The following is a 12,046-nucleotide window of genomic DNA, read 5'->3' on the forward strand; positions in this document are numbered from 1 at the left end:
CCTTATATGAACAAAACAGGCCTAATTTCATCATCATATTTGACAATGTTCTGGCTTATCAAGGTGACATTAGTGAAGGGCTGCTGGAGACTGGTGTCCCTCAAATGGAGTGACCTGCACTTTCTTCAGACCTGAATCCCATAGAAAACCTCTGGGATCAGCTGAGTCGTCTTGTAGAGGCTTGGAACTCTGTACCCAGAACCTCAATGACCTGAGGGCTACCCTTCAAGAAAAATGGGATGTCTTGATTCAGAAGACAATAAATCAACTTGTGAACGGTAGGAGGCATTGTCAAGCTGAATCTGACCTCAGGGTCAAAGGCACATGATAAGTTACTGAGACATTTACTTTTTATGTTGTGGTTTACCAAATACTGTTGTTGACTTTTGTTTCAATAAATTTGAGAAAATCACCATTGCAGGCTTTTACTTAAATGCCCTGGCCTAATGTCAGTTATATAATATCACTGTAACATTAACTTTTTACATTTTCCATAAATGTAACTTAAAATTTAAGTACCTCTAACCTTCCCTAAATCTGTAGTTTATTACTCACTACTCTATGGTAATTATATTGGCATAATACCAGATGAGAGCTTAGTGTTTGGTCAGTATTGGGATTTCCTCTTACCCCTGAACGCAGCGTGTGTCCAGGCGCAGACCGCGATGCACTTCAAAGACACAAGTCCTGCGGGCTGCAGCCGATTAAACACTTCTTTCACTCTATTCCCGATGTTTCCATGTTTTGGAGCCCCGGAGGACAATTTCTAAATGATACAACAAATATAATTCACGGGCCGGATCTTGGTTCAATGATTAATAGAGTATACGAACTTGACACCTTTTGGCAGGGATAATTACATCTGCCACTGAAAACAACTGTTTCTTGAGTTTAAGGTAAGGTTTGACACATTCATACACATTTTTTATTTTTTTAACGCCAATTGTTGAATACACTCAGCTGTGACACAAAACCTGACCTAACCTCACTTTATTATACAGCTTCTCTTTTTGGAGTGATGGAGTTTCTCAAGTTGGAGGGCACGGGCAGGTTTTTTTCCTCCACTTATGCTGTCATTTCATTTTCGCTCCAGGGGGCTGCAGGTTGAGTTTAACGGAAAGACCACACAATGCCATGTAACAGAGTCCCACAGCAGCTTGTGTGCGTCTGACCGCTCATTGTGCGTCTCCATGTCTGTGCGCTTCAAAAGGTAGAAACTGAATCTAAGGGCAGACAGCGGCAGCGCATGTGACGCTTGTCATCGGTTCGTCCACAGCTGAGGACAAAAACAATTGACCTCCCCGACTTCTCTCTCCAGGAGACTTTTTCCGATCCCTTCAGGCATCATTCGGACGTCCGTCACACTCCCTGCTTTCGCTTCCTCTCAGAAAAGACCGATGCTTTTTTTGATTAAAGACGAGGAGGAATGACTTTGGCGAGGCAGATGGAAAATATCTTTGTTAAACTGTCAGGCAGACCAGGGGCGGATCCAGAGAATGTTTCAGGTGGGGGCACCTGAACCTATAAGTAGCCACTGAGTGACTTTCTTGTTTCTTGTTTATATTGGATGTGGTTTTAATTTCTTCTACTTGCTTTGTTGGGTAAGTTAACCTTTTTTTTTTTTTTTTTTTTTTTTTAAGCCCGTGCACACGACTTCTTTATTTTCCCACGGTCAGAATTAATCTCATGTTGGATATATCCCCTCAGGTGCATTGTTGTATTCAACATTCACAGTTAGTAAACCATTCAGCGGCTTATGTAGTGCAAAACAGAGCTATTTTGCATTGCAAGTTATCACAAAGTGTTGCCTTTAATTTGTATTTTATTAAAACAAAATTACACACAGGACTATCCTCAAAGTGAATCCAAGGATAGAAGCCTGGCTATTCACCATCCTGTTCATATTAACATTTGGCAAACTCACATAGATATTGAAACGACCTAAAACCGATGACATTTTTAAAGTCAATCAGATTATATACCTTTTGCAGGCATGGGTTTGCAAACATGTTTATTGGCAAAGTTTGTTTCATAATCGACAAGCCATTCCGCACAATTTCCACACTACTTTTTTAATGTTTTTCTCTTTTCTTTTAAATAATTGTTAGATATAATTCATGAAATTAATAAAGCTAACCTCTATTGTGTATCTGAAATCAACAAATAGACCCTACCATCAATGTTTTCTCTTTGACATTTCTTAAATCAACACACGTACAAATCAATTAGACATCAAAATCTCTCCTGCAAAGCTTTTATTAGTTGGTAAACACGATCTACAGTATGTGCTTGACTTCGTTAACACTGTTGGAGCTGTTTAGGTGAAAGAGAAACATCTATTTACGTGGCTGCAACTTACCAATACATTGATTTGTGTAATTTCTGTCTTGAGGACATTTTGATTGTTCTTCTGGGATGTGACATTTTTTGCATGAGCAATAGGGAAGCTGACATTGCACCTGTGGTAACCTAATGTTCTGGTATACAGTGTTATTTTATGAAGAGCTTTATGTTGTATTTATCATACTTTATTATGATATGACCTTGATATCTTATGTCATTTAGACATTGTGTCTCAGTGGCATCAGAAAAGCGCCTGCTGAAATGTTTCCTCTATGTGAAACCAGAGTGCATGGTTTGTTTTGCCTCTCCAGATGGAGGAGTGGAAAAGGTTTTGATATCCATCAAGAACAAATCAACATGATGCATTGTTTTTCCCTCTCCTCTCTCTCTCCTTTACTGTAGAAAATCCTCAGAGAGATGAGGTGGGAATGAACTTGTGTGCTGACCTGTCTCAATTACAAGTAGCGCATTTATTATTCTGTTCCGGGGAATATTACGTGGCAGTTATGGCGTATTATTTTCACAGTTGACATAACAACCGATTACACAACAATCATTCACAAATCTCCCTGTCTGTGCGATTTCTGACTTATGTCAATTTAAAGTCATACTTTTGAACAGTAAGTAAGCTCACTGTTGTTACACAGCAAGGATATTTAATAGGCATCAGTGTGTACGTATGGCTCCAGTTCAAACTTAACATGCTGAAAAGAAGCATGATTTGTATTTACCAGACTCTAATCTGATGTCACTTTTAGCATAACAATATTTTCCTGCTCTGGCTGACTACTACCTGTTTCAGCACCAGATGAGAATATGCAGTGGCCGTGTGATATTACACAATAATGATGGTAAGATGGAAAAAAAAAATAACAACAGATTTAAAGTTTAAAGCAGATCATGTTGGCATTCCTTCCAGTGTTGTATTTTCCATGACAGATGCTAAAGTAACCAGGGCAAGGCTTGATTTCTGTCACACTATCACCATGACTCATGTCAGCCCTTCCTGTGCAGGTATGGACACACACACCTCACGGCAGAGAGACCTCGTCTCTGCAGCAGATCGCTAGCCATGCGGAGATAGCGCGCCTGTCCTGCTGCACTTGGTGTGTCTTTGACCAAAGACTTTCCAGGGTTTTCACCGGGCCGCTTGCCTCTGGACCGTCTTGCAGGGCAGCATGGGGGAACGGCGGACGCACTCCTTCCACACGACGTGCCATGTTCAGCGAGACTATGGCAGCAGGATGAGGAGCTCCTTCATCAGATGCAGCCCCAACGGATATGCCAGCACGAGCCTCAGCCTCGGCCTGGACCCGGATGTGGACACGGGCCTCGGGGGCTCCGCTGCCACTGCCACCAGTGGTGCTGCCCTGCAGCCTACCGTGCTTCACAGAGGCCACTACTCTCCTGTTTCACTGGAACTGGACCCCGCAGCAGTGAATAATGGATCAGGCATTCCCTGCTATCCACCAGCGGATACAAAGGACCCGGCGCTGCAGATCATACAGAGCCAGCCCTCGATCACCTCTGCACCGCAGCCTCTCCCTCGTTCGAGCTGGCTGCATCACCATCAAAAGGAATTCCAGAGCCCTTACATCAAGACTAGCATGCAGGGGGATGTTTACAACTTCCTAGAAAGACCTGCTGGATTGAAATGCTTCCTCTACCATTTCTTTGTGTGAGTAGCCGTCTTGTTTTCTTTTCTGATTTTGCTGAAACACAAATTTAAAATCTAATGAAAGTTACAGGCTGAGCAGCCACAGGTGAGTGCAGACAGGTGATTATGGATAACCAGACATCTCGACACCTTTCCAGGCACAGATGACCGATTCAAGTAAATGAACAGAAGAAACTCAACCATCCTGAAAAACAGTGTAAAACAAAGTATTTACCAATTAAGTTAATGAGAACTATGAATTTCCAAAATAGTTTTTTCCCCCAGTTTAAACACTTGTAGGGATGAACAAACTTTGTTGATCAGGTTGTAAACTCTTCAGCGTATGTCGCAAAACTGTCAGGAGTGTTTGACTTCTGCCAACAGGTTGCGTGAGCGACGCCCTATCTTAGCCCCGAGTCGCTCTCTGGTTAATTACATCTAGTGCTGGTCCTTCCAGTATTAGGTTCTGGCTCCCAGTAACAGAAGGAGAGGTGTCTGTGGCCTGTGGACTGTCTGCGGTTGTTATGAGAAAGCCTAACAGAAGCAGGTCAGTATGATCTGGCCAACCACACATCTGGCCATGATTAGTGGAGCCATCTCTGCCCCGCTGCACTGTCAACAAATCAGACAGCTCATGCATGAAACATGGAGCCTATAGGATAGGCTGTGTTTTCTTGCAGGTGGAAAGAATCAAATTTTCAGCACATGGTCAGTTTGCACTCAGTTACATATAGTGGAAAGAAGGATTTATTGAAAATAAGTAGCTGACAAAATGTGAAACCATGTGACATAACGAAGCTGCCAAACCACATTAGTGAACAGGTGTTAGATACGTTCAAGAAAAGAATATTTAACCATTTTCAATCAATTTTAGAGTGAAACAAGTGCACTGCAGCAAAAATAATTGATACGTTTCCAAAAAGTAAATGCCTTTTGTTTGTTATGAAATTCATTGTAGAGGAGAGGTCAGTGACATGAGGTACGGATCCTCGGTGATCTCTGAAGTATCCCACAGTTTAGTCAGGGTAAGCCCTGAGCTCATGGATTTAGACCAGATTAGATATGACTGATAATAATAGAAGTTCAATCGAAGGGCCTCTCCTGAACTCTGTTTACATCATTGGTTGTACTGGGAAATAAATTTAGCCCAAGACCAATATGCTGGGTTTGGACTGAAGGAGTGAATACCCTCTAACACCCCACACAAAAGTAAATATGAATATATTTTAATGCAAACAGAGGTCCGAGGAAGTTTACATTCTGCTGCTTTGCTTTTCCCACAGGAGATACCGCTTCATTTTCTTGCAAACGATTTCTGATGAAGCTGGTGGTGTCTCAGATATCTCAGTGAAGTCCTTCATTGTTGGTGAAACGTGTTTTATGTTTTAGGAACAGGCCTGGAAGAGCAAATGAAAGTCAGTCAATTTACGCTCAATTTAGTTGCTGTGAAAAGTAATATTTATTAATCACTATATATACAGGAAAATACCTCTTGGGTCTTCTTGCAACTGAGTTACATGAACTTATAGCACTGTCTGCTGTGGTTGAACATTAACACAGGGAGTCATTGGTTCCTCACGTCCCATGTTTACAGGCATCAGCCTCCCAGAGGAGACTCGCTCCAGTTGGACACACACGAATATACGTACAGAACACCTTCGCAATGATTTACAGCTTCTTTTTTTTTAAGCTGCATTGTGCCAGCAAAAAATCTGCACACAGCATTGCAGCGTCTACCAGATTTCTCCGCTGCACTATCAGCTTTAATTTGTCACCTGTTGAAGATGAACTTTACCGAGCCCCACATTTCCCCTTCTGGATAATCACGCAGCGGTTCTTCCAGCTGCTGTTGGCCTGCTGTGCAGCAATCTGAAGTGTCCTGCAGTGCTCAGTTACTTTCATATAGCCTCATCATCCTTGCATAATGAGCAAACTAAACCAAAAATAGAAGAAACCAACTTGTGACAATTAGCAGGTAAGTTTGTATAAAATTGCATTGAAGAGGTAGAATTGTTTGATCTAATAAAATTTTTACCTTTGTCTGTTAATGAGGAATGGAAACACTACAAAGATGTCCCTTGTGTTTTCTGTGCTATGCATAACTGATAATTCTTTCCAGCAGTAATTGAGTCTCTAATGCTCTCTCTTAATAGAGGAGAGCGAACCCGAGCCTGTCCTTCATTTAATATTAAACCCTCCTGACTGATCCCCTGCTGACACCCCTTTAAGTAACTCTTACTTGTCGATAGCTATCGCTGGTGGCTACCTATTATCCCGGCCTCTTTAGAGGTTGGCAGCGGCGAAGGGTAAAATAAAGAACCGCATGCAGCTCAAGTGATAGCCCTAATAGGTCGGCCCCAATAAACCTGCTCCACATTAACTTGGCACACACACATACAGTATATAATACACACAGGCACACACAAAAGTGGTTACTTGACTTGTCATCACCTTCAACATGCTGTAGCAAGAGCGGGCATTATTTCCCACATGCTTTGCATCAGACAAAGAGCTTCATGTATCAAAATTCATAAATTCATGCAGTGTTGAAGTCAAACTCGTTACTTTTAAAAGTGTTGCAGATTCAAATAATTGTTTGTCCAAGTTTCTTATGCAAGTGCATCTTAAAAAAAACCTTTCCTGATTTATTACTCACACACTAAAATATTCCTGGTCATCGATGTTTGATTGTCATTTTAGCTGATAAGTCATGAAAAGCAGAAGCACACTATCTCATAATATGACAATATTACATAATGTCAGATCTTTTATCTAACTTTTGGTTAACCAGGAGCCACACTTATTAAAAATCGCATGTACCATTTAAAAATATATATTTTGTTTGTTATAAGTGCAGAAATAACTGTTTGAAAATTCACATTTTTGAGATTCTCAGGGGTTCTTGAGCAAATCTAAGCAGTGAATGGTAGACTTGGTATACCCTGGACAGACTGCCACTTCCCTTCAATAACTATAACAGAAGAAGTAAGAAAAATGCATCAAAAATAATAAATTCAACTATATGCATGGTACGATTATCTAGTAAAACTGGAATTACAATGGGAGGTCAAGAAAGAAAGTAAGACATCAATTGGAAATCAGACATTTCTGAGGTATGTTTCATGTCAATAAGTAGCAAAAGAAGAGAATTTTATAAAAAAAAAAATCTATATAGTTAGTGAATAAAATGACTGTGTAAGGAAACTGGAAAAAAAGATACATTCATTGAATCATTCTAAATAAAAAAACATTTTGAATAAAGATTAACACACATGCTAATGATGGCAGAGTGAGTCAGAGGGGGCAGAAATCCCTTGGACTTGGGACAGCATACGTGGACATGTGCTGGAAAAGAGTCTTATGCAATGGCATGCAGACTTTCCCGCACAACAGTCAACCTGAGGCAATGATCCTCTTCATGTTTAGGCCTCTCCCTCTGAGACTTTTACATAACCGAAGGGAATAAACACGTATGTGCTCAAGATTCTCAAATGTCCTTCTCAGATTACAACCATCTTGGTCCAGTCATGGACCAAAGTCTCCCTTCTCAGTTTCTCACATCATGGTGCAATGCAGGGGAAAATATGGAATAGTGGTTGGGATTAAAAAAAAATGAGTAAAGTGAAAGATCCAACCCCCCTCCCCCAACAAAATGTCTTCATTCAGCTAAGAGTGAAGGTCATTGTGAAGATACCAGTTTGCTGTGGTGGAAAATCACCTGCTCATCACATAGCATCTCTGGTTTATCTCTGTGAAAATGGAGCCAGATGTTGTCTGGAATACTACTTCCTGCTGTGTGTTTTTATATGAGGGACAGATTATTGAAATGGCTGCAGTGAATCCTCAGCGTTCAGGCTTTCCCCCCCTTCATCATCTATGTGGAGCAGGCGGAGAGGAAACCTCCCGTTGGATATCTGCTTACAAGAGATTATAGTCTGAATGAAGTAAACTATGGGTCCCGCCCATTTTTCACTAACACAATTATGTATGTACCATGAAGTATTTTATGACTTCGATAGCAGGTTGAAACTTTTTGTCCATAAAATCCATCGGTAGGCGATAGCTCCTGCCTTTTTAGTATACTGCTTGTATTGTTGTCCTGATGGATCATCCACAGCAGTGTACCCTGCGAAAAATGTCAACATATGGGTATTAAGACTTCAGTTGAAATGATAAAGGTGACTTATTTTATTCAAGTCTTTATATATATATATATGTGTGTGTGTGTGTGTGTGTGTGTGTGTGTGTGTGTGTGTGTGTGTGTGTGTGTGTGTGTGTGTGTGTGTGTGTGTGTGTGTGTGTGTATATATATATATATATATATATATATATCACATAGGTGACCAATAACTGTTGTAATTCGATTCGACTCAATTCAAGATTATTAAAAATGTTTCCCCTGTACAATGAAGTTCTTTCTCTGCTTTCTACCGAGAACACCAGCAGTAAAAAAAAAAAAGAATAAATGGTTCGAGATAGGTAAAAACATAAATAATTAACTTTATGTGATGTAAAATGGTTGGACTTTTATTCTTAAACTGCTTGACCCACCATATCTGATCGTGAAGCCAAAAACAAAAAATAAACTGATGGACCACTAATTCCATCCTGCCACACCAACCCTTTGTAAACCTTCTATCCAGGGAAGGGGGGCATTTGGGTTTGAGTCATTCCCCTTTGCTTTGTCTTTAAATGAACTGACTGAATAATCTCAAACATAATAAGTATTATTATGTTGTACATACCCCGGATGCAAACTTGTAAAGGTTACTGCATATAAATGAAACTCATGCCAATGTGCGATCGCAGCTTTTTTGTGTGTAAAATTTTCATTCATCTTGTGTTTCAAGCTGTGCTGACATTTTTTTATGCGTATTTACTGTCTACTATTTGGTGGACAGCATGATATCTAAGCCATGGTGGAATATCCATGTTTGTAGCCATGGCTGATGTGGTGTAATCCACACTAAGCTCCTCCATGGATGGCCTGGGGATGGGGAGGGGGTGTCAGTAAAGAGGGCTGTGGAGTGCAGCTCCATCTGTGACCGGGCTCTTCGGCAGTGACCGTCAGGCCAATTGGCCAGTTGGTTTAAAAAAAAAAAACATGTTCGTTCTTTTTGGTGACTCCAAAAGCTATTTCAGAGTGGAGGTTTTATTTGTGTCCATGTCAATATCGTTCAAGTTAAATAAGACATGAAAAAGGTCTGACACATAGGAGCATGCACGGTGCAGCATGTGGAGCCGAAAAATACCAGACTAGAACTGGTTGATTTACTCAAACAGCCTGAATGAATCAGTCAGACTGACCCACACAGTGCTCACCAATACTCTACAACACTTTGCACATGCTATCAAAACATCCCAGTTGACAGTGAAATTTACAAGTGAAATTGTGCTTACTTCTGGTATCCAGTAAAAAAAACAAATAGCAACAAACAATTGGAATGAAGTGCTGTTTTTCTTAGTAACTGGTATTAACACAGCACCTGAAATGGCAAAGGTCACACGTGCAAACAGAAATGTGGCATCAGCAATTCTGAATGAAACTGTACTTCATTGCAAAATACTTATTTTACCTGTAAACAAAAACCTTGCATTTATTCCTAAAGAAATTATAAGACAAACTTGACAGGTTTGGTACAGAAATTATGTTTGTAGAGGATGTGTAATGAAATAGTTAAAATGTTGGGTTTTTGGTTTGCATTATAGTTGGTGTTAGAATATGACTGTAGCTGAGACAAAAGAGATTATGTTTGTGAAGGCAAGTAAAATTGGTTTCAAATACTTGTGATAGTTTCCTTTATTAGTGCATTGTAGAAAAATCCACCTGTCAATAAAAAGCACCATTGTTAAAGGCAGCACACACAATATGCAGTCATTTACCATTTTGCATATTCTGTGTTTATTTTTCAATAATATTGGGCTTGTAGAGTTATGAAAGCAAAATGGTACTTTGCATTCGTAAAACTGCAACATAAGTAGTTTGGATGAGCATATTAATGGCCTTGTGAAGTCTGTTTGTTTTCAACACGTGTTTGGTGATGTGGACGTGTCTCCATCGTTTGATGGTGCTGGTAACACGCTTTGATGAGTCACAAAAATAGGCCTTTCAGGTTTCAAAGAGTTGGTCGGCACACAAAATTCCGGATTAGTATTTGCTTTAGAGGACAGTGTTGAATGCATGTGTGTGTGCTGAGGTACAGAGCGTGGTTGAAAAACACCAAACACCAATTATTAGTAAGAACAGGTTTGTCTGAAGCTCCCCCATGTATATATATTGTAGTGATCACAGAGCTGATCGCTGCAATGCATCATGGGAGTTTCTGTTTGTCGTGTTTTAGATATTATTGGCGATTATATTAGGTTTGTACTGTATGTGTGTATGGTTGTGTTGTGTTTTGTTCCTTAGTTCATGGAGTTAATTATGACAGTCAAGATATTGGTTACTATAGTGGATGCTCATCCAGTGCTTAGCTCTGGCATGGTTGGTACAAATAGTTGTTGGTCTAAAATATAAAAGTGTGATGTGTGACTGTTGGTGATGGTTATTCAATTTCTTACAGTAGTTTGGATTGATGATATTTATTGTTGAATCATGTCTGTACTACTTGTCGGTTGACTTTAACCCTAGGTATTTTATTTCTTGGCACGAGGCACTGATTCACAGTGTATGTAGACATAACCGAGTGAAATAGTCAAGTTATGTCTACATACACTGTGAACTATGTTGTCACATACAATCAATTTAAGGAAATCCAGCAATGAACAGACTAAAGATTTAATTGAGCTTTTACTTGCGAGGTTGTATGTTTTGTGTCTATTTATTGGTGGTACGTATGTAGACTGAACCCTTGATTTAAAAAGAAATATTTGCCACATATACATGAATGCCTTTGCAGGTTGCGGAGCGTGTGTCACTTTTCAAACCATTGTTCTGCCTTCTGTATTTAGGTTTCCTAAGCTTATATCGCCTCGGTATCGCTGTTTGTTGAGCAGAGGGTTTGATGTGGCTCTATGCTGTACTTATTTTAGTGACGCCGGACGGATCTGGAGTCAATAATGCCCGCTAAAGCCCCAGCTGTTTTGTTTTAATCAGATCCCAGGGGTTTTGGCCTGACTAAATAAGGTTGACTAATGGTTTGGACTGACCCAGTCCTGTCCGAAGTGTGCCCCCCCCCCCGTGTCAGTGCTGAGGACCTTTGGATATGACATCAGAGAATGTTAAACCACTCTGACTGGCTATTTTCTCCAGCCTGCGTATTGCTGCAAACGTTGTATTCATTCACCATACTCTTCCCCGGCTGCTTCCATGTGGACAAGACAGTTTTCGAAGACTAAAACCATCTTGTGAGTTGTGAGTGTCGTGTGAAAGCGAACCTTCCCAGGGTGGGCTGTAACCGCTTTGGATGCTCCCAAGTTTAAGCAAAAAGGCATCTGTACTCCAATGAGATATGCGTTGTTGTTTGCTCCCCGTGAGCATCTTACTCGTGACCAAACATGAGTAAGAAAAATGCAACAAGACAGTAAAAATCCTGGCGACACACCAAGATTCAAGGGCTCATTGATGTTTTGTCAAATCGCTTGATAAACATACATCTAACGACTATCAAGAAAGGAGGACTGAAACATGACGTATATGTATATAGACGTATATTTTTTTGCTAATGTTAATGTGCTTTACTTTGCATTTGTGATAATTATTTTCCTTGTTAACTGTTTTTTTTTTTTTTTTAGAATTTACGTCATTATTTACCTTCTTTATTGTTCACTTCTGAGAGGTGGATTTACACAAGTGGGTCAAGGTTGATGGGACGGAAGGCTGCGAGGGCATATGTTTTTTTTATCACAGTGACACAGAGGCTGCAGAAAGTGTTATATGTATGCTTGCTTCTCTGAAGGAATAAACCACCTCAAATGGACTTTTCACAGCTCACATTCAAGCCTTGGTGCAATTTAGAGTCACCAATTCACCCCACGGGCATATTTTTGGACTACGAGAGGAAACCAGCGTACCCTGGCAAATCCCTTGAACTGGAATATGCAAAC

The 12,046-nt window shown here is 40.3% G+C and overlaps 1 protein-coding gene across 1 annotated transcript in view; it reads left to right on the forward strand.

The window, feature by feature from the left end:
* Positions 1-3,521: 3,521 nt before the first annotated feature.
* Positions 3,522-12,046, forward strand: part of kcnq1.2 (potassium voltage-gated channel, KQT-like subfamily, member 1.2) — a gene marked incomplete at its 5' end in the record, with an annotated part of 161,813 nt that continues 153,288 nt past the window's right edge. Inside the window, one exon of the mRNA XM_080505410.1 lies at positions 3,522-4,021. Coding sequence (XP_080361536.1) covers positions 3,522-4,021 — 500 coding nt within the window. The remainder of the gene's footprint in view (positions 4,022-12,046) is intronic.

Source organism: Blennius ocellaris (assembly GCF_963422515.1).
Source record: "Blennius ocellaris genome assembly, chromosome: 11".
NCBI classification, from domain to species: Eukaryota; Metazoa; Chordata; class Actinopteri; order Blenniiformes; family Blenniidae; genus Blennius; species Blennius ocellaris.